The sequence below is a fragment of the Acanthopagrus latus genome, chromosome 1 (assembly GCF_904848185.1).
Source record: "Acanthopagrus latus isolate v.2019 chromosome 1, fAcaLat1.1, whole genome shotgun sequence".
In the NCBI taxonomy this organism is placed as follows: domain Eukaryota; kingdom Metazoa; phylum Chordata; class Actinopteri; order Spariformes; family Sparidae; genus Acanthopagrus; species Acanthopagrus latus.
In genome coordinates, this window is record NC_051039.1 from 22,512,667 (window position 1) to 22,535,518 (window position 22,852).

The 22,852-nt window shown below is 40.3% G+C and overlaps 1 protein-coding gene across 2 annotated transcripts in view; it reads right to left on the bottom strand.

The window, feature by feature from the left end:
* LOC119028201 (complement C3-like) overlaps window positions 1-17,870 on the bottom strand; it is a 31,870-nt gene extending 14,000 nt beyond the window's left edge. For both annotated transcript variants that reach the window (XM_037113891.1, XM_037113882.1), the window contains exons 1-25: window positions 17,746-17,870; window positions 13,101-13,296; window positions 12,765-12,927; window positions 11,963-12,057; window positions 11,264-11,352; window positions 10,143-10,225; window positions 9,883-9,970; window positions 9,590-9,689; window positions 9,347-9,467; window positions 9,048-9,163; window positions 8,761-8,907; window positions 8,364-8,463; window positions 8,168-8,256; window positions 7,864-8,055; window positions 7,564-7,719; window positions 6,899-7,028; window positions 5,773-5,838; window positions 5,180-5,377; window positions 4,588-4,708; window positions 4,378-4,466; window positions 4,137-4,276; window positions 3,254-3,469; window positions 1,746-1,809; window positions 1,553-1,642; window positions 727-933 (exon numbers count right to left, since the gene is read on the bottom strand). In XM_037113891.1, the coding sequence (XP_036969786.1) occupies window positions 727-933; window positions 1,553-1,642; window positions 1,746-1,809; window positions 3,254-3,469; window positions 4,137-4,276; window positions 4,378-4,466; window positions 4,588-4,708; window positions 5,180-5,377; window positions 5,773-5,838; window positions 6,899-7,028; window positions 7,564-7,719; window positions 7,864-8,055; window positions 8,168-8,256; window positions 8,364-8,463; window positions 8,761-8,907; window positions 9,048-9,163; window positions 9,347-9,467; window positions 9,590-9,689; window positions 9,883-9,970; window positions 10,143-10,225; window positions 11,264-11,352; window positions 11,963-12,057; window positions 12,765-12,927; window positions 13,101-13,296; window positions 17,746-17,822 (3,133 nt within the window). In that variant the 5' untranslated portion in view covers window positions 17,823-17,870. The remainder of the gene's footprint in view (window positions 1-726; window positions 934-1,552; window positions 1,643-1,745; window positions 1,810-3,253; window positions 3,470-4,136; window positions 4,277-4,377; window positions 4,467-4,587; window positions 4,709-5,179; window positions 5,378-5,772; window positions 5,839-6,898; window positions 7,029-7,563; window positions 7,720-7,863; window positions 8,056-8,167; window positions 8,257-8,363; window positions 8,464-8,760; window positions 8,908-9,047; window positions 9,164-9,346; window positions 9,468-9,589; window positions 9,690-9,882; window positions 9,971-10,142; window positions 10,226-11,263; window positions 11,353-11,962; window positions 12,058-12,764; window positions 12,928-13,100; window positions 13,297-17,745) is intronic.
* Window positions 17,871-22,852: the final 4,982 nt, after the last annotated feature.

Sequence of the window (22,852 nt, forward strand, 5' to 3'; positions counted from 1 at the left end):
ACTATAAAGACACAATACTATAAATACACACAAATGTTACACATTTCATTTGTCTTTATTTGCATACATTTGCTACAAGGTAATCCATAAGTAACAGAAAGTAATCAAGTGACATTACTTTGATATGGTGATACTTGGATTGGTTTACTGACTATATTTTTTAACAGGTAATAAGTATCGGAATACATTTTTAAAATAACCCTCCCAACCCTGGTTACATAATTTATCATATGATTCTGATGGCAGTTTTTGAGGGACAATCCTGGTGAAAACCTCTCTAGTTTACGTGTTGCATTCAGACAACTTTTCGTGTCTGCAGCTTGGACCTCTGGTTCAGGCGTGGCATGCATGGCTTTCTGTCACACTGTATTTTTGATACCACTTCTAGCAATTCGGAAACTTTAAAGCATTAAACTTTCAGCATTAAAGCTAAATCATTTTAACTGAGTTCCTGTCTGTTTTGCAGACACCAATCTATTTCTACATCGCCACATGAATGGGCGATGTGCTTTCACAAGCAGACAGGTTTTTTATGGAGGTCTCTATCCTGATTGGATAAAGTGAGCAGGGATACCAGAAATTAATTTAATCTTTTACTGCATGAGCAGGTGGAGGACAGCAGACATGTGATTACTGTTGGGATATAGAATCATTGAACATATTTTACACTCAAAACAACAAAATATATCACTTACAGCTGTTTTAAGCGCGTGTGTGTGTGTTTACCGGTCTTGATGTGTTGGAGGGCTTTACCACGTTTCTCAAAACCCACAGCTTCCCACTGATTGGTTTTGTCCAAATATGTGGCTGCAATGACAGGTAGAGTCATGGCAGCCATGTTCTGTTCTCCACAGCCTGAGGGTTGTTGGATCAGAGTACTCATTGATTGTCCACTAATAGCTTTCTCCACCAGTGCAGATACTTGTTCTCTCCCTGCATGCAGACACACAAACAGAAAAATCTAAACCTTATAAGCCAAAGAAATATCTCAACAAACATGCAAAGATCCCCCAGAACATTTCCATCCATCTATGTCCTTTTTCTTCCACATATCCTGTGTTTAACTGCAATGGTTGCAGGCTAAGAGGGATATTCCATACGCAACTGTGTCTCCTCCCAGTTAGACTTGCTCGGAAAACCACCAAAAGAAAGGTCCCCAGTAGACATCCTAATCAGATGCCTGAACTACCTCAATGCACTGACGCACATTCTATTCCATAAAAATGTTCCAAAAGCTGAGTGTAAGAGCATAGCACACTAAATCATAAGTTTTGCCTACTGGCTAGGCTACTTTTTTCACCACGTTACAGTATACCGAACAACGCTGCACCAATTCACCTGTAAATCTCATGCTCCATTTTACCATGCTCCCCAACACCCCCTGGAAGGTAAATTAAGGGTCTGCTGTTTCACAACCAGAGCAGCATTCACCCTGTTCCCCCTGAATCTGCGGTCCTCATGAGTACAGCACCAATTTACACCCATGCAGAGATTATCATACAGGTACATCGTACGTCACAAACCATTGTGCAAATATAATATGATATCTCACCTGTTGCCAAGACCTGTGTTTTAGAAGGTGTGTTTGGAGCCACATCTTTTTTAGGAATTCTACTGTTGATAATTACTTCTTGCTTACCACCTACAGAGAGAAACAGTGGGCAAGTTGGGGGGTCACTTAGCAAGTGATGAACACATAATATTTATAAATTACTATACCATCACTATTTAATGGGTGAACTCACCTACACCTTTATTTGCTGGGTCTAGAGTTACAGTCTGAGAAGATTTAACCAGTACACCTGGAGGCTGGAAAAACAAGACATAAAACAAACATTAGAAACCGAAACGAGAATACTTTACGTGCTAATGTGTAACAACCATATGACTTGTTTGATAAAATATATATATATAATAAAATATCTTGTCTTTCTTATTTACGGGTCATACAGTATAAATTTGTTCAAATTTAAGCCCCAAAAAGACGTCTGTCTGACTTAACTGATTTCAACCTGGGTGTTTGTGTCTTGTTTCCGACCAACAATCAACGTTGACCACATTCGTACCACATCGCTGTTAATGTAACCACACTGGCTGAGCTTACATTACCTTAAAACAACATTAGGTAACTTTTTAAAAAAAAATTTAAATAACAGCCTCAGAATCATGTTGATGTTACAGTGTCTTGTAACAGGGTGAATGGTGTCTCTATCACTTGTTTCTGCACTATGTAACTTCAGTGACAGGGTAGAATCACAGTGTTACATACATGTTCACTTCAACATACAAGTTTTCAACACTTAACATTGTCACGATGTCATGAGTTTTGTTCATAGTTAGCAACTACATAGTCTGACAAGTTCTTACGAACATGAGGTCTGTACTTTCGACAGTGGTGTTACACTCAGAAACTGTGGGGGGCGCCAATTTTGACATAATGTTGCTTTAAGAACTTATTTTAACCAAAATGTGTCAATCAGAACATGATTTCTTCCCTATCCTAATCAAGTTGTTTTTGTGCCTAAATCTAATTTAAATTTAGAAAGTCTTTCTTTCTGACCCACTGCTCAGCCACACTTCCCCAGGTCACTTCACCTCCACCAGTTGCCCCTAAGACTTTCTCCTGTGTTGTCCAGCCACTTTTCCAGATCTTCTACAGGTTTGTGTTTCCATTTTCCTTCATCAGTCCTGCAGAACTTATTCCAGCCTCTTTCCCCACGTCTGTGTCAGACTGTTCAAGTTTCTAAAGTCCAAGGCTCCTATGTGCTTTGCTTTTGAGCAACATGTACCTGCCTGCAAGCAGATTTTAGCAACTAATCACTGAAATGTTCCTGTCTGCAAGGACTGCCTGCTTTCCTGACCTTCCCTTCGTGACACATATTTACATGCCTGACATAAAATGAATAACTTTTCAACAGTGATGTGTAAGGATTTTTGGACACTACAGATACATGATGTGATTTGTTAGGGAGTTCAGATCAGAAAAAAGCTTCTAGGGCATGTGTAAACACTGTATTATGTTGTTACATTTTGAGGATTCGATGAGTATGACTTAATTTCACTCTCTAGCAAGTGGCTGCAAAAACAAAAGCCAGAAGAACATCTATTCAAATTGGTTTCCCAGCATGAAAGTAGCATTAAAGACTGGAGATGAAATGCTAAATTCTAAACAAGTGTGTTACTACAATAAATAAACTGTTCACTGTTGTATAAAAAAGCTCTAAATCCACTACGCGGAGTGTGTTTCCCCTACCACCACCCGGAGCTTCCTCATAACTCCATCATAGAGTGATGAGTCTTTAACAGCTGCTTTGACCTCAATGGGATAATCTTCTTCATCCTTCATGGGAATAATGACGAAGGGTACAGATCGCGTAGTTTGGGGCCCAAGTTTGACCTCCTGACGATACCTTCCACGTCTAGAGGCTGAACTGCACACATGTGGCGTCTCAATCAGATCCACACGCACCTTGAAAATGACATGAGAAAAGATGGAGAAAGACACTGAGGAGATGTGTGCAGTAGATCAAAGATGAAAGAGCAGGTAATAAAGATCATAATCATCAGTTTTGATAATGATCACATCCTTAATTTGAATAATTGTTATGCTTTACATTGTTTCCTCAACTGTGATGAAAAGTAATTAAGTAGATTTTCCCAAGTAAGTACTTGGGTAATTTTTTGGCCATTTTTTGCTGCCTGTCACTCCACTACATTTTGGAGGCAAATATTGTATGTCTTATTCCACTAGATTTATTTGATTTAGGTAATTTGTTTTATTGGCAATAGGAATGAAACAGCATTGTATATCTGATCGAATGACTTTTCAGGCTGCTGATATGTAGAGCCAGAGTATATAGGAGATACTGTACAATTCATTACATATACTTAGGATACTTAAAATATATTACTCCCCCATCTCCTGCCACTCTCTAAGCTATCCCATCGAATAAGTACTAAACAACCCCAAAAAAGTTGAATTTAATATTAGATTTAAGCATGACTTCAGGGTGTTTTTAACAACACTGTTCCTAAAGGTTTAATTTGAATGAAAAGGCATATGTAAATATTGTAATAAGTTTACCCACAATTAAGCATATCAAAGACTGGAGAAGGGATTTATTTATTCTACTTACAGTGGCAGGATCAGGGCTGTAGTTGTGAAGGATTGCCCTGACTTCTATCTGCTCTCCTCGGACAGCTGAGTAGGGTAGCCTGAGATCAATGAAGAAGTCCTTCCGGACAATTACCTCTAATGGTTCGCCAACACAGATACCTTAAAGATAAGAGGGATACAAAAGAGAGTGATGAAAAACAGAAAGAAATTATAAAAAAAAATGTGAAGTGAGAGACAGATTGTATTCACCGAATCCTCACCGTGAGTTCTTGACAGACTAATTCCAGTGAACAGCCAGGTTGTGATTGAGTCTTGCAAAGGAACATTTTTCTGAAAGTTCGTGGTGTCACTGGAATGAAAGACAAGCTTAAGTATTTCCAGAGACCTAGGGGAGCTATACATGTTACTGGAGTCACTCATGTAAAAGTGAAGAGTGGGATTGTTGTGTGTACATGTTTCAGTTGTCTCACCAGTTTGGTGTTTGTCGAGGGCAAGCAGGCAGTTTGATATCTGACCACAGCCAACTCTCAGGGAAATTGGTGCGAGAAACAATTTCACTGCTGTCCATGTAACTGTTGTCTTCCTGATCAGCTAAAGTGTTATTAAAAAGGTTAATACATTTAATGCTGGACTAAAGACAAAGTCAAAAATACAAAAACAGGGCCCACAGGCTAGACAATACTCCCATGATCATTTCTTACATGTGATGTTTGTATTTCGTCACAGTTCTTCATGCCAAAAGAAGTGCTTGAGACCAAAACATCACATGTAGAGGTAATATGTTGGTGTTGCTCCTGGAACATCATAATCAAAGGTCATACTGGCATAAATAGAGGGATGAAAGTACCTCTTTTTCTTAAAACACTATTATGATTGTGAATCAACTATTTTAACATGTTTGTCAGTCAAAATGTTTTTTGTTTCAATGCTGGTTCAAAATTCTGACAGTTAGTTCCAGCTTCTAACAAGGTTTATAAGCCAGTAGTATAACACAGTTGGCTCCAGAAGAACACCAACATGGCAACATCAGTGAACCCTCCATCCCTTGTCCCCGTCCCTCACCTCGAGCCAGTTTCAGGTTATCTTCCTTCCATTCATCTTGCTGGTTTTCCATCACCTTACAGCAGTACAAGAAGGCCTCCTTACAGGCTGCACCATGCACGATGTAATCGCTGCGCCTCTCACAGGAGTATGAAACAGGAATCTTCTTCATGCCATCCAAACAACAGTCACGCTGCAGTTGGACTTGATATTTACTCACTGGAAAGAAAGAGGGTTGTGGAGGAGACACAGAGGTGATAAGGTATGGGGTACAAAAAGAACAGTGTACTGGAAAGTTGCAAAAACAAGAAAAGAAAAGAAAAGAAAAAACGATTAAATAAGGCAAATTGAACTCTGAGATTATTCCTGATGTTTAGTTAACCTCTATCCTCAAAAACTTATCAAAAAGGCAAAAGAGGAGGAAAATAATGAAGAAACGTGCTGAAGCACAATATTGGACATACATCAAAAATACCATTCTGACGTAACAGACTGACATCTTAAGAAAGTGTAACAGAAACAGACAACTTTTCTATAGCCAAAAAAAAAGCAAAGGTTGAGAGGCAGACAGCGATGGAATAGGTGGTTACTGGTGGTAGAGCTGTGGTTCTTACCTAAGCTGGTCGTCACGTCCATTATAGTAGTCCGTTTCCTCCTGCTGGGAACCGGACATTTAAATTCTGGAAATACAGCAAAGAATAGATCTTCAACAGATCTTCAAAAAACTTACATTAACTACATGAAGTGCCTTGTGCCCTTGTGCCGCAGTGCACAGCTCAAGTTACAATTTACATAATTTTTTGTCCCAACTTACATAATATACGTGGTCAAAACTTGGAAGAAATGTAGGACAGGCCATTCTTGGTGTCACAGAAGTTTTCACTATATTGACGTGCGTCAACATCAACCCTGAAGCGCAGAAGATCTCTGTGTCACCATAGTTTTAAAGTCGACCCGAGATCAATCTCATGAATTCAGTATTTGACCAAATGTGATATACAGTCACAATCTTTTCAGTTGTGGCAATGAATTATGGCCAAAGTGAAGTTGACCTTTGACCTTTTAGGTAAAAATTGTTATTACTTTCACATTTTACACTACTAGCTATTCTTATGTGAAATTTTGTTTTAAGGCACTGAAATTGATGTGCCTGAATTGAAGCACGTCATTTCATGCACACTGCAGGCATCAGATTTGAATCGCCAACCCCACAGAATCAGCAGTATTTTGGATAAATGTCACTATTTTGGGCTCATATAGACACATGCAGTGTGTCAAACCCAAAACAAAAGCTCAGTATTACAGACCTTGGATAAGTTTTCACAATAGCTGAATTTGGTCATTACTGATGAGAGATTCCACAGCAGTGTTTCACAGGGCGCATTTTTTTCCATTGAGCACGCCAAATGGGAAGTGCAAAATCAGAAACATGGTCGGTGCATGGGCGTCAAAGCAGTATGATGTGCCTCATAATGTGTTTGGTGCATGTTCGAGCATAAGCATCTGATGCTTTCAGTGCGTTTGGCCCTTTAATGAGCTTGTAAATTCTCGTCATTGTGGCCAACAATGTGTTTTGTTAGGTCACAGTGACCTTTGACCACCAAAACTGAATTAGTTCATCCTCAATTCCAAGTGAACGATTTTGTCAAATCTCTAGAAATTCCTCGAAGGTGTTCACTAGAGCTTTTAATATTTCATTGCTCTATATGTTCAGTGGAGAGAAGACAAAAGTCATGTTACCCAATCTGTAGGGAGTGCTTGAAGTAGTGTTGGACTCAAATAACAGCCCAGCATCAAAGAACACACTCATGGCGTCCTTCCCTCCACCTGGTGTGCAGCCTGTGTCGGACTTCTCTACAATGTCCCACACCTGAGCAAAGAGAAAGTGGAAGTCATTCTCACACAGAAAAAGGAAAAGGATACGTAGTAGGGTTACACAATGTAAGCTAAAAAGACATAACTGTAAACTCACATGACAGTTTGGATATGACTTTAGGAACATTTGCTCAAGCAATGCATTTACTGTGAATTGAGATTGATACAGATATGTGTATATCCCATACGTTTCTGTTCTAGGATCGATCCTCACACGTAAAGATGGATACCTAAACTCAGTAATTTGGGGTAAATGTGTTGGGGACACATTAGAAATTAACTGCCCTATCACCAGGATTCAGGCTAAACAATAACCAATTTATAGGAACTACCTCTACTATGGTAATGGTACTGGTGATATCAACCAGGGTTTTATTAGGAAATCTTTTGTATCACTAGTATTCTGCAAGACATAAATAAAGCAAATATTACTAACAAACTTGGAAGTTAACATGTATGTAATTGTTATACAAAGCATTTTAAGTTGAAACCCTTTCAGACTTTTAAAGATAAATATGAGATGAAATGACCTTTTTCTGAGTGAGGCGGTGCTTGTTGTTGAGGACGTAGACGCCTTTGTCAACTGCCACCAGTCCCACCATGGCTCCTGGATTTCCTGTGACCTTCAAACCAAACATCTTGCGAGGCTCATAGGAGTTAGCAGGTCGGCTTGACTCCAACCTCAGCTACATGCAAAGTGGAGGTCAATGAATGAGACTTTGTATTTATACTGTTGTAGTGTTATTTATGCATAAAAATTATACCCTACAATCTATTTATCAGTTTGTGTGTGGGTTTATTGTTGGGCCACCTAGTGTCATGTGTCTCACCGAGCCCATGCAGGAGTCCTTGACATCCACCCAAACAGAGTCTGATACCACTTCATTGTCATCTGTATGGTAGTAGGCTATGATGCGGAACGATGGCAGCATTTCTTTGGTGATGACTTCTGTCATGGATATCAGTACTTGGGCTTTTGATGTGTAACGACCATTTTTTACCAGCCGACCTCTGCTCAGGATCTGGGGACACAGATTCATACTTCAGCACTTATGCCACATGGGTACACCAACTGCTGAAATAAACACAAACATGAAGCATGTGCACAAAGACATAGGTGCAAACAACTCTCACTAGGTATGTGATGTCGATTTGCTCATGCTTGGTTAGTATGAAGTTGACTTTAAGGTTTTCTCCTAACGTGACTTCAGCTGTATTCACACCTGTAATAAAAAGATTCCACATTTAGTTTCTGGACATTTAGGGAGCTGTTATGCTCAACCATCACCACTGACATCACCATCTGATATGTTTTCAGGTTGTTCCTCACCTATGTGGATGTAATTGTTGTTTTTAGTACTATGTGGGAGAGCTGTCATGGTGGCCAATGCTTGCCTTTCAAGTGTAATATGAGGATCACTGGTCTTTGCCTGCAAATAAATGTACACAGTAAATGAATACACACAAGGTATAAAAGGTTATAAAGGCTTTTCCAATGTAATCAACAAAATATGAAATATCAAAACCAAGTAAAGTAACCAAATTGAATAATAAAATGAGATCAACATCAATTGATAGAAGTCATACACTCTATACAACTCAGCATTTACTGACTGTTTCCATCAGCCATAGCCCATTCTTTTTGTTCTGTTGTATCTTAGCATTCATTCAAAATGTTGCTGTAAAGCAAGGGTTTAAATGAAAATCAAACCATTGTAAAGACATACTGTAATCTGTAGTTCTCCACTGGTTTCCACTGTATTGATGGTAATCCTTGCCATTCCATTGGCTTCAGTGACACCCGCCACCTGGCCTGGATCAACCACCACTGCAACACCTTGTGCAGGAGTTTCATCAGGATTCATGACTTCAACCTGCCATCAGAGACACAAACAGCGTAACTATCTGAGTGCATTTGCATCAAAATGAAATTCCATGAAAACACTGTGCTAATCAGTTACAGTTATTAAGTAGCAATGTAGCTATGGATATGTAAATTACTTAAATACTTTACCGCAACATCGAAGGACATTCCTGGTTTGAAGTATCTGGGTGTTTTCTTGAAGTGGATGGTGTATGGTGATGTGACAATCTGGATAGCTCTTAACTCGGCCTCCACCATTTCACTACCTGTGAGTAGATGCAGAAACACAGACATGTTTCCACACAAATTGATAACAGAAAACTTCCTGATATCTTTGTGTCCTTCTCCCCTTGACACAATAATACTGTTAGTTACTTTTATGGTGAAATATTATGAATCCCACGTGAGCAAATATACTGAATGGCCAAAAAACATTCTGCATTTCTCACCGCTTTCTGTCAGCACACTGACAGCTACAAATATGGGGTTCCCCACCAGGTTGAGGATGTCTGGGAAGGTCTGTGTGATGTGCTCTCTCTTTAGCGTGGCATTTCCATAACCCTTCTTAATCTAATGTGACGTAATACAAAAGTGCACATTGAAATACAGTCAGTGAAAGTACAGGAAAACAGCGTCAGCTCAACCAATCTATTGGCAAACTGATAGATAAAAAAGTCTCAAAATGTGCTTGCCTCCGCTCTCTGAATAGAACTTGGAAAGCTCATTTTTCCATCTTTAATAACCCCAAATACCACGTAGGCCATTCCATCCACCTCTTCACCAAATAGATACCTAAAACCACAAAAGAAAGACATGCTCTACAATGAAGTAAACCCGGACAATTAAAACTACATTAATAAATGACAGGCTTAACAACAATCTTTATTTTCTCCTCCAATCAAACTACCAATCACACTTGGTCTCTTCAGATTCAACAATAATTTAATTAATTAATTAATTAATTAATTAATTAATTAATACATACGTTGCTCTGATGTTGACAGTGAGCTCTGGACTGTCCACGTAGAAGAAGGGGCTCACAGGTGTCAGCTTCACCTCAAAACTGGGCAGCACTGAAAGACAAATGAATGAATGAATGAATGAATGAATGAATGAATGAATGAATGAATGAATGAATGAATGAATGAATGAATGAGATTTTTTTTTCACAATGTCCATCCATCTAAAAAGTATTTGAATGTTTATAAAGGTTTTAAATTAAAGTATCAGTCATGAGGGACTTACCATATTCTTTGACCTCAAACTCTGCAGAGTAGCTCTGCTGTGGGTTGTTGTCCAGCCGTGCCACTACCTTCCACACACCAGAACTAAACACAGAAACATACAAGAACAAATATTTCAGTAATCAGGCAAATAATTCAAATATTCAAAAATATTTTGAGACTGATGGTATCACATGAATCTGACTTTAGATCCCATGGATCAGACAATAGATTCTTACCCAAATGAGCTCTTATAAAGTGTTAAATGTTTACACTGTGAGAGCAGTAACGACACAATAACTGATGTTTAGGAAAAGGTGTAAGGCGCTCAGGTTGGCTGGCAAACTGTGCAATAAATAGAAATGGTTGCATTACCTTTATTTTCTGTCTTATTAAGTTGATAAGATTAGGTGATAGTTCATTTGGGGTTAATGTATATTCACTTTGTTTAGATGTGTTTTTACAGTTAAACTTGATAGATTAATTACTGAACAGTTTAAAGGAATAGTTTAACATTTCTGCTTGGAGTATCCATTAATGATCTCTTATAGGTCATTCGTAGTCACCAAATACATAGTCTTTTTTTCTCAGCACACAAACGGTTTAACATATCAAACATTAACTTACATCATGTTTTTGTAATGGTGCAAAAAATTAAACATCCTAGTTTTTGTCAGTCAGATCATATTTCTCTGTCACTCCTGTAGACTTACCCTCCGTTGATTAAAAAAAAAAAAAAAAAAAAAAAAAATCAGTAAAAACACAACAACTATGAATAGATGACACAACATGCTGGACTATTTTGATAGCAGAGGCACATGTTGGAAGATGCCCCTACCCCGGATAACATCAGTCTTGCAAAAAACATATTAATAGTGACATCAGAGATCACCAAATCACGTGTTGATGATATGGTGATCACAAAAGTAATAAAACCATTCCCCAACTGCAAAGTCTGGATAAATAAAGAGCTGAGGGCTCTATCTTCAGCCAAACTTTCTTTCAGTCAGGTGACAAGGACACAAGCCCACCAGAGCAAGACTATGGATTTCAAATGTAAATGTACAGACAACAAAACGTATAAATATACATTTAACAAATTTAGATGTCAGTATTTCAAGACAAATAAGGTAAAATACTCACCTGACAATTTCACCGAGTTTGTAATTTCCAGAGTGGATCCCTGAATTCAGGGAGACTGCATCATGCGGTAAAATGATGCCTTCAGGAGTCTAAAAATATTGAACAACATTAACTGTTTTACATATTCATTTTCTTAAATCCATGTCATGATTTTGTCTACAATCAGTGAGCACGGTCACCGACAAGACTGAGACCTTTTCAGCTTTTTCTAAAAATTCTGTTTTCCCCTTAGGATAGAGGCTTTGATCAATGTGCAACTCAAGGGCTAGCGGGAGGTATGCATTCATTATAACATTAAGTGGAGGCAGTTCAAAGTGTATACAATGATGTAGTCTCTGTTTCTGAAGAGGCCTTGTTTTGTATCCTTGTGTTGCTGGCTCTGACCTTCACCATCTTGGCAGTGTCTGACTGTTGTTTAACTGTTTTAACATATAGGGGTCTATGCAGATTGCCTCGCTTTCGGAGCCATCCCTTAGGTGTCCATTTTGGCAATGGACACCTGTTTGGCACTGGCTTCATTTTTCAGCCCTGGAGGTTACAGCTTGGGCAGGACAGGTGGTGATGGCGGTGATGGAGATAGACAGTCAGGGAATTATCTACTGTTTAGCATCAGTGGTGTTATTTCATAATCAGGTACTCCCAGGTTCAGCTGATTTTATTGCATTCAATTGGGTGCATATCAATAATAAAATACAGTACCACAATCTCAATGGCAATAGAAGCAACAGTTTGGGTTTCATTATCCGTCTCTACAGGCTCCATGAGGGGTGTCACTGCAAACACCCTGTAAAGAACTGACACAGAGAGAGGAAAAGCTTCAATTTACTGGTGAGTCATCTGACTGTTTAACAACTTTTCATTTTAATGTATTTCATTTGGTCATTCATTAATCATTCAAAACACTTCAAACAATTAGAAATAAATAGTGCTCTATGGTATTTTACCATGCCACTAAAAAAAAAAAAAAAACGTTTTACACATCACAGTCAAGTGACTTCAAAATAAAATTTTTCTACTTCCATAATTTTATATGTCAGTTAACAAACACATGTATACAACTACAGAATAGTGCTACTAAATGTAAATACAGAGCTGATATTTATTTAGCAGTTGGTTTTTTTTAAATAAATGTTGTTAGTATATTAAATCAGATACTAACATTCTCACAAAAAACTTCCATTGTGGAATAAGGTTTATTTCCCATTTTTAGAAATGTTTTTTTTGTTTTTATTCATTGTTCTAGCTTTTTCATGTTTATATATATATATATATATATATATATATATATATATATATATATATATATATATATATATATATATATATATATATATATATATATATATATATATATATATACAGTATATATATATATATATATATATATATATATATGGGGAAAATCAGTAAAATAATCAGAAAAAAAAGTTTTTCAGTGAGTGTAGAGACATTCTCACAGTGGAAGGTTTGTTTTTCAGCACTGATGGAGTATTGAACTCACCTGTGCTCTCAGGGGTGTAGAGGGTCTTGTCAGTCTGGATGAAGATGTACCCGGACTGGAAGGACACCAAGACGACTTTCTCCAGCAGTCGGTCAGGGAACTGAGCCTGCAGGTACACGTACTGCTTGATGCTGGGATCTTTACTGAAGTCACCAGTAGGGATCTGAAACACCATGCAGAGAAGAAAGCAGAGCATAAGAAGCAGAGTGCACCATTTAATGCACTTTTCTAGATGCTACGTCTCTTAAATGTGGTCATTACAGAAATAGTATTACCAATGTATTTTGGTGAAAAAAATATGTAACAGTAATACTTTTTTCAAAACTTCCACATTACCTTAATTTCTGCAAGCTCCTGGAAGTTGTTTCCACTGGTGAGGGTCACAGTTGTGGACGCCAGCCTTTTGGCTTTGGTTGGATGGTTCATCACAATGATTTCAACCGGAATTTCTGCTCCTGTGTAATCTTGACACTCCACAAAGATGTTTTCTGCTGTTCCTACCCGCAACAAGTTGGGGGCAGACATCACTTGCCTGCAGAGCAGAGAAAGATGGAGAATAGATTGTCACAGTCCGGCTGTGAAAAAACGCATTTAAAGGGATATTATAGCAAAGTTTTTCTATTCTATTTTTGGTTTTTTTAACTGACCAGAAAAAGAGCTTCCCTCTTAAACAGTGGAGAGATGTAATGCCCTGTTGGCAATATTGACACTCATGTGTCTGTCTGTCTGTGGGCGTGGCAGCAGTGTCTGCAGCAGCAGACAGATGCACCTGCAGATTGTCAGCTCATCAACTCCTGCTGTTTAACCCTGGTCACTTCTCCACTCCAGGGCCAGATTGTTCCATCTCGTATGGTGACTTTAACGGTGCCCTGCGATTGTGTTTAGCTCGCTTTAAGTATGTTTGTGTATTTAGATTTCTCTTGCGCCTATGCGTAGTGTTTTTCCCATTTTGGGATACGTCTCATGCTCCCTCCTTTGTTTGCCTTGCAGAACCTTTGGCGTCTCTCTATACTGCTTCCTGCTTCACGGGCTTGAGTTTTCCTCCACGCTGCCACCAGCCAACCCTGTCAACCCTAGAGTTACACATGGTGCTGCGCGAGTAGCGACAAGCAGCAGTGGTCTGTCTTGTTTTAACGTCTTGTATTGTTTTAAATGTCATCGGTGAAGAATCAACCATCTGATTGAGATCCAAGTTCGCTGCACTGTTTATTGATCACTTTTTTTAAATATGGAGCTTCTATTCTTTATCGTCACGTGGACTTTGTTTGCTGTGGCTCAGTGTTTGTTTGATCCTTGCCATTTGCACACAGACAGGATTCAGTACTCTCTGGGATTTTTACTGAATCTAAGGGATCAACAGCAGACACTTACGCACTTGGACTCACTTACGGAAGACCGTTTAATAGTGGACATCTCCTGTCACCATCAGAACTTCAATACACAGGATAAATTATTAAGTGCAGAAACAGTGTAGGCGGGGAGGTGTCAGACAGAGGCTTAAGCGTCTGACTCTCGACCACATGCCCCTCCCCTCAGTACTACTACTACTACTGCAATGCCCAGTCCATCAGGAACAAGGTCGATGAACTCCAGTCTAACGTCATTCACATGGAGAAGTTCAGAGACGCACGCATCATGGCCTTCACCAAGACCTGGCTTACTCCCGTGGACCCAGAGACCAGCTTAACTCTCAGCGGTTTTGCCGCCGATGGGGCTTGACAGGGACACTGACATCACAGGGAAATCCCAAGGGGGAAGTGTTTGCCTCTGTGTCAACCAGCGGTGGTGTGAGCGCATCACTGTCAGAGGGACTGTGTGTAGTGCAGACACTGAGCTGCTGTTTGTGTCCCCGCACCCCTTCTATCTCCCCCATGAATTTCCCCAAATATTTGTTACTGTGGTGTACACACACCCCAAGGCCAATGCAAAGAATGCAGTGGCAGCTATTCACAAGGTCCCTCTCTCCCTACGCCTCTTGGTGATTTTAATCATTGTAACCTAAAATCAATGAGTAACTTTTTTCAGTATATTTCTTGTCCTACTGGACTGAACAAAAATATTGCATTATGTTATGGTTCAGTCAAGGGTGCATATAAGTCTGTAGCTTTGCCCCCTCTCAGCTCTTGAGATCACAACACTATCCTCCTTATCCCATCCTACAAGTCACTCCTTAAAAGGGGTAAAGTAGCCACCAGAGAAGTGGAGATGTGGTCTGGAAATGCTGTCGAGGAACTCAAGGGAGCCCTCGAAAGCACAGACTGGAATGCTTTTAATAACTCTACTTCTGATCTTGATGAGAGGGCTGAGGTGATATCCTCTTATATTCTTTATTTAAAAGACTCAATCATCCCAACTAAACATGTGAAGGTCTTTCCAAATAATAGTAGACCCTGGTTAAATAAAGCAGTGAAGGATGCACTGCTCAGGGAAGGATATAAGGCAGATGCGAAAAAGAGGCCAGATGTGAAATTAAGAGGACTAAACTCCAATATAAACGTAGAATAGAGGAGAGATTTCATAATAATGACCTAAAGCAGTGTGGGATGGCATGGAAGGCATGACAAGCCAGAACAGTAAGAGCAATGGGTCAATCACCATTGACATTGGTTTTGGTTCAAACTCAGAGCTTGCAAATGCACTGAATGATTTTTATTTATGTTTTAATGATGAACATTATTTTATAAATGTGCATAGTGACCTCTCAGCCTACAATCAGTGTGCTTTCTGTCAGATCCATGTTCCATAATATAATATTAGGAAGAGCCCTGGGCCAGACATGATCACTGGCAGATTTCTTAAAGTTTGTGCAGATCAGTTATGTGATATCACCCATTTACCCAGCACAAAGTCCTGAAACTGTGGATGCAATCTGTTGTTCCCCAAAAGAGCTCACTGACCTGAAGCCTGTGGCTCTGACCTCACCAGCGATGAAGATTGGTTAAACAAATCTTGATGGATAAGGTTCAGGGTCTGCTCGACCCGATGCAGTTTTCATACAGGGTTAATAGAGGGGTGGATGATGCCACTACCACTTTAACTATCTGTACAAGCATCTTAAGGGTAAAAACACTCATGTCAGATTTTAATACAATCCAAGCACACGTTTTAGCTAGTAAACTACAGTCCAATTTCAATCTTGATGCTGGCATGGTGAAATGGATACTGGACTTCCTAACATGTAGGCCCCAGGCAGTCAGGGCTAAAGGGGCTCTATCCAAGAAACGGTTGTCATCCCACAGGCTCACCCCAGGGGTGTGTCCTGTCCCCATTATTGTATATTCTATATACAAATGACTGTAGGAGCAACTATGATGGTAGGCATCTCCTTAAGTTTGTATATGATACTGTCTTAATTAGTCTGGTCCAGGATAGAAAGGTCAATCATGGGCTAGTTGTGACAGACTTTGTAGAGTGTAGATATGGCCATCAACTTCAGGAAAACGTCCCACTCAACCTTCCCAAATATAATCAAGGGCTCACTTGTTGAGACGCTTGAGTGCTACAAGTACCTGTGAGCAGTGGTCGATAAGAACTTAAACAGTGACCTCAATACATCTGCAGTCTGCAAAAACGGCCTGCAGAGACTTTGGGATAGATTCAACACTTTTAATGTGGACACTGATGGCTTTATTTTATAAATCTTTTATTGAATCCATCATAACCTTTTGTTTAATTTCTTGGTATGGGAACCTCACAGTGCAAAACAAAAATCATTTGTCCAGTATTGTTAAAGTAGCCAGCAAAATAATTGGCATGCAGCAGCTTTCTTTGGCAGATATCTATGACAGGCAAGTTTTCCAGCGGGCACGGTCGATCCTGTCCAGCCCTGACCACACAGTCTTGGAGGAATTAGTTCTTCTCCCTTCTAGGCAGAAATACACGTCCCCCAGGGTAAAAACCAATAGGTTTAACTTTTCCTTTGTTCCAAGTGCAATAAATGCACTTAATTTGTACAGAACCTTGATTGCACTGCTGCTGAGCAGTGCAATCAAGGTTCTGTACAAATGAATGTCCTCTTTATGTTGTCTCTGTGTCATTTTTTACCCTCCACTGTAAATCAGATTTCCCCCTCGAGGAACAATAAAGACCTGAACCTGAACTGAACTGCCTGCTGGCCAGGCCTACTCACCCTCTGTTCCTCGCCAGCTAACTCTGATGCAAAAATACATTCCTTTACACCCTGATTTCCTGCCTCTGATCTCTTGATTTGGGTCTATAGAAAAAAACGTAACATAGATGTAGTCACTGTGCAGAGGAGGCCACATGCTGGTTAGGATTTAATACAAGAACTTGCTCTTTCTTAATTTATGAACTTAAAGCATTATGAATCAAATAGATAATTATGAGCTGGTTTAGGAGTGATCTGATAAAGAAGTGCTTGTCACCGAGGGCTTGACTGTGAGTTTCCCTTTAAACTTTATTGACCTACTTGTCTTTTGACCCTTCAGGATTATCTTTGGACCCGTTGGGGGTTCCTTAACCCCGAGTTGAGAACCACTGCCTTGTATGCTAAAGTTACAATTCACTCGAATTGCCAAAGACAAAAACAACAAACAACAAAAAGCATATTTGTTTGACAGATGCGCACCCTGAGCTCCAGCATGGACTTCATGCTCAATAAGTGATCCATTGATTACCTTGATTAATTTCCAGCACTGGATCAATGCAACATTTCATCACAGGTCTATATTCTTTTGCCTTGACTGTGCAAAGCCCTTTACTCATATAACACAAACACAGACTGAAGCTTCTCATCATGTGAGACAATGATGAAATGGAACTGTGATGAACTGATATCCATCTTATTCATAAACTCTCTAAATTGATCATAAATGCAGAGAGCCTCTGATACTGCTGTTGCTCCAGTTATGACACTGAACAACTTGAATATCAGGGAGATGAACAAACAAACTGCATGTTTTAGCACTGTTTTATGTGAATGAATTCAAGCTCAGGGGTGGTGCAGCGCTGGTCTACTTACAATGGAGCTCCATCAGCCAGAAAAGCGAGAGAAGCAAAGGCCAGAGAGGCCCCCAGCCACAGCAGAGTCCTACCCATCCTCCTGTCTGATCCTGATCTGCTGTCAATGCAAACTGTCGCTCTGCAGCGCCCTCCTCTTCCCCTTACCACTGTCTCCCCCATCCCCCTTCCTGCGTTTTTGTACACATGCCAAAACGCAAACACTCTAACGCATGATTTCCCAGCAGCAGCAAAACTGTTATCTCTGCTGAGTGAAAGGTAAATAGTAGAAAAATCAGGAAGGGGTTACATGTCTGATGAATTTCTTAGCATCGCGCTGCAAACAGAACACTGACTGGAGCGGGGCATGAAGAATGAGTTCCTTAAATTTTTTGATAATAGCATTACAAATTCATTGAGTTTAACTAACTTGGCTTGTATGTCATTGTTAAACCATGTATAGGTTTTTATTTCTTTCATGATCAATACATGCTCTAGCTGTTTGTACTTATTAATTAATCATGCCTTTTGCGGCAGTTGGATCCAAAGCAAGGACAATGCCTTTAAAGGAGCTCTTTGTTACAATTTATAGTAATTTACATGCATTCATCACTGTTTTTATTGGCCATATATGAGTGGAGTCTAACGTGACTTGAACAATGAGACTTTCCCTGCCCTCTACAAGCCTGTAGACGATCTGTGTTAGTTTTTTAATGCCACTGGACAGTGGATACCTTAGTGAGGGACTCTGTTAGATCCATGATTCGGAGTTACTGTAACCTTGTTAGCTCAGTTAGCTGTGCAGCTAGCTGGACAGCAGGAGCACAGGCACTTGCAACTGTCAGGAGCAAAGAGGCTTTTTAGCCTGGGGGCTGGCTGGTGGGCTTTTTTTCTGTAGATATCTTTACAACACAGTACATAGACATCTTTGACATCAAATGAAACCTTTATTTCTTCACATTCTGTTAATAATTTTTAATAATTAAGTTAATCTTAGTACCTCTTAAACAATTATCTCACATACTGCTCCTTTAATATGACATGTCACCTTGTCTTCTTCTTTCTGTCAATGTTGAACAGCAGCGTGCAAAAACACAAAGTTCATTTTACTGAGTCAAATTTACAAAGTAAGCTTTGAGTTTTCAAGGGTAGTATATTACTGAAAGTAAAAACATGTAGATTTGATTTAAGATCAGGTGTACCTTTATTGATCCCCAAAGGGAGAAATTCAATTTGACAATTTTGGCACATACGGTACATGTTCATGAGGGCAGGCTGAAAAAGTTACATAGCGCGCCTTTACATGGGAAGCCTCCCACTTTTACCTCTGTCAAGGTGGTCATGTTTTCGCCTGTGTACGTTTGTTGGTTGGTTTGTCAGTGGTATTACACTTTCCACAACCACAAGAAGGGTAAAGAAAAAAAGAAGCTTCTCTGTATAAAACAAAGCACAAAACAGGGCATTATGTCTTTGTTCTAAACCAGTAGCGCCTGAACTTTCTCCCTTGGAGGGCCAAAACCGCTTCTTAACAGCAGAGTCTGGGCCGAAAAGCAAACACCTATTCTGTAGCCTTTTTAAGAGGCAAAGTGGAACTAGACTCCCAGCTGACTCCCAAGAGTTGCTCTGCCCACTGTTATTGGATTGTGAAAATGAAAAATTAAACAGGGATTCTAGGTATCTGAAGAGCTTTTTTTTTTTTTTTTTTTACAAAAATGAAACAGCATAAACAAACATTTCGTTTCAGTTATTTAAAGGTATAAAATGTAAGAAATTTGCGACCTGTCACATGAATAATTCAAAGAAAAAGGGGGCAGCATTTCACCAGAGTTGGCGCTAAATGCTAACAGTAGCTTCCATCAGCAGGAGCACCAGGGAAGTGTAGGCGCTTACACCACTAGCAAGGAAGATGTTTCTGACTTAAAACTCTCACATTTTGCACCAATAAATATATGTTTTTCTCTAGAAACATCTGGTTGGTTGATTTGAATCTTATGGCAATCCAGCTGTAGCCCACAGCAGGCCCGGCTCTAGGCATTTTTTCTGGATGACTCACTTCTTTCTTTTTAACTTGTTAACTTGATAAGAACTGGTAGAGTAGACATAGTGTCTGTTTGTTCTGCAGGTCAGGAGCCCAGATATTTGGGCACGTCCACAGTTTGTTTGATTAGGAATAATCAAAGTGGGCAAAACAACAGCCCTCTAAAACTCACACAAGGCCATTTCTCTGTAATGATTAAACCTGACCCACCCTGATGTGACTGATGATTTGTTTGTCAGGGTGAACTGGATTCATCGGGATACTCCTGTGGTTTGCGCCTTGAAGACATTTTCCTAAATTTATTTTAAAACAAGAACATAGTGATATGATGAACGATTAAAAAAAAAGGGAACAATGAGCGACAGAGAGAGAGAAAGAGATAGAGAGCTGGAGAGAGACAGAAAGAGAGGGGGGGAGACAGAAAGAATGAAATTGAAGACAGAGAGAGAGCGAGAGAGAGAGAGAGAGAGAGAGAGAGAGAGAGAGAGAGGCAGCTGTTTGTGGTTGGTGCAGATTGGTCACGTGACCGGGCTCATCTGCATATGGACAGGCAGGTGAGTGTTGGTCGAATAGTTCAGCGGTCGCCTGAGCGCTCCGACCTGTGACCGCTGGATTATCCGTTTTGTCGCTTTTCCCGGAGCATTGCGTTGAACCAGGGGTCACCGCAGGGCACCGCAGCTCACCGAGGACACCTGGGCTCGATCACCGGCAGGTAACTACTCCCACTGACTCGATCAAATCTAACACGACACGTAGCCCTACGAGTTTAGTCGCAACTCAAACAGTTTGTGAGTTTCGTTTTGGGTCAGAGAGGCTGCAGGGGGTTTCTTCTTCTCTATAGCTATCGGCGGCTCCACCTGTCATTTCACAGCAGCAGCAGCAGCAGCAGCAGGAGGAGGAGGAGGAGGAGGAGCAGGCTCACCTGAGCTCAGCAGGCACCGGTCAAACAGGCGGAGCAGGACCTGCTGCATTCCGCGAGTGCACCTACACGCATCCGCCTGTAGCAATATAAACGTGGGTGATGGGTTTGTCCGTGTCGGTCTGTATGGATTATTGAGGATTATGGAGAACACTGGTCTTTATTTATAAACATGACGGAGGAAAATAAGCCCAGCAGAACACTGTTTGAAGCCAGAAAGGTGGCAGGGTCCGCCACATATAAACAAAGTAAAACATTATAACACTGTGAATTGACCTGTACGATAATGTTCATATCCATACTGGTGCCCATAGGACACGGGGGACCAATAAATCACAAAATTATGTTGTGGCAGTTTTTTTTCTTTTCTTCTAACAGAACTTTAGTGCAGTAACTCTGCAGTTTATCCAAAATTCTTCACTTCCCATCTCATCTCATAGCAGTGACATAATTGCTGGCCTCCAACATTAAAGCTGTCCTCCAGTCACTGTTGGAGGTGATAAGATCTCTCTCCTTGCATTCAAAGCTCTCAGAGGCCTGACAAGAGCATATTTCCATGACGGTCAGGTTGCTTTCTCATCACTCGGGCCATTCAGTTGTGAGGTCATTAGTCTTGAATTGTCTGATGCAGACTTAAAGCACATTTCGGACAAAAGAAGCAACTTTGAATCTGTCAACTTTGGCTTCAGGAAATTGATGTGAAATGTGATGGAAATTCTTCAACTTGTTCTGATATGTTCTGATCAGGCACATAATCTGCAGACTAAACGTGACGAGAACAGTCATTCATTACATTTATCTGCAGTATGGGGGTGTCTGACTTTTTATCCTTTTATCCTTTATTTAAGGATGACTGTCCTAGATGATCTGGTTTTCCTCTTGCACAGGAGATCATGAGACCCATTTGATACATTCCTTTGTTAATGTGGTTCGGTTTTTTTGTTTTTTTTGTTTTTTTTGTTTTTTTTAAGGTGTGTTCAGGGTCATTCTTATAGAGCTGATTCTGCGTTGGTCCAGATGTAAGAACACAGGCCGCACGGACCCACTCGATACTTGAACACCCTCAGGGAGGTAAGTTTCAAACTTAACACTGTCATACAGTCTCATCCCTGTGTAGCTGTTTGCTACTTATCCTATCAGCACCTCCCTCTCAATTTAATTGGACTGTTTTTTGTTTTGTTTTTTAACCAGAAGTATTTTTCATAGTATAATATGTGAATTGTATAGTTGCATGTAGACACATTTTTTTTGTTGCCTATTCAATCGACCTGTGGTGCGCCGACTCAGAAGCTCTGCTTTTTAATTTGAAGTAGGCACCTTATTTTACATCTGTTGACCGTGACGGCCTTCTGTGTGCGGTTCCCTCCGCAGCTGTCCGTCACCGTTGCAATGCAGGCGTTCGTCCCACCTTCAGTGTCGGTGTTGGTGTCCACCGTGCTGTCCCTGCTCAGCTTGACCCTGCTGCTGCTGCTGTGTGTAATCAGGAAGAAGAGGAGGATGGAGGGAACGTATAGGCCCAGTGCAGAGGAGACGAAGCAGACGGGAGCATCGGGATCCGAAAAACCCGGCCTGCCTCTGCCGCTGCCCAAAGAAGAGCGCCTCATATGATTTTTGAGGCGGAGTCACGCACACTCACCCCGCCGTCACTGTGGATCCCCCAGCCTCCATAGATCGATGCCTTCATGACTGATGCTGGGAACCAGAAATCTTCTGACACACTGAACACTGTAATGTGCTGTGCCTTTTTCGTTCCTGGTGAACACAAAGACTCATCGGACTGTTGTCATCAGTGCACCGAAAGAGGAAGTGCATGTCGTTTGAGTTCCTGTCGTATTCCTCCGTCTAGAGAAGTCACTCCCTTTGTTCTACCAAATAAGGGACATGAGCTGAGGTATATTTTGTATTTGTACAGTTCTGTTTTTTACTCCACTGTGTGCTATGTGTATTTATATGTAAAACATGTGTTTCTGCCCTGTTTCCAGTTATGAAGGCTATTGATTGACACACTGTTAATGACTTAAATGCACTTTTCTGCAGAGCTCTGGAAAGCTTAATCAGTATGTATGGTACACGAGGTGTTCTGCTAATAAATCAGGAATGTGCACATCCGGTACTACGGTTTGATTTCTGTTCCTTGTCGTGGAGTATTGAAGGCAAAGGGAGGAGACAGGG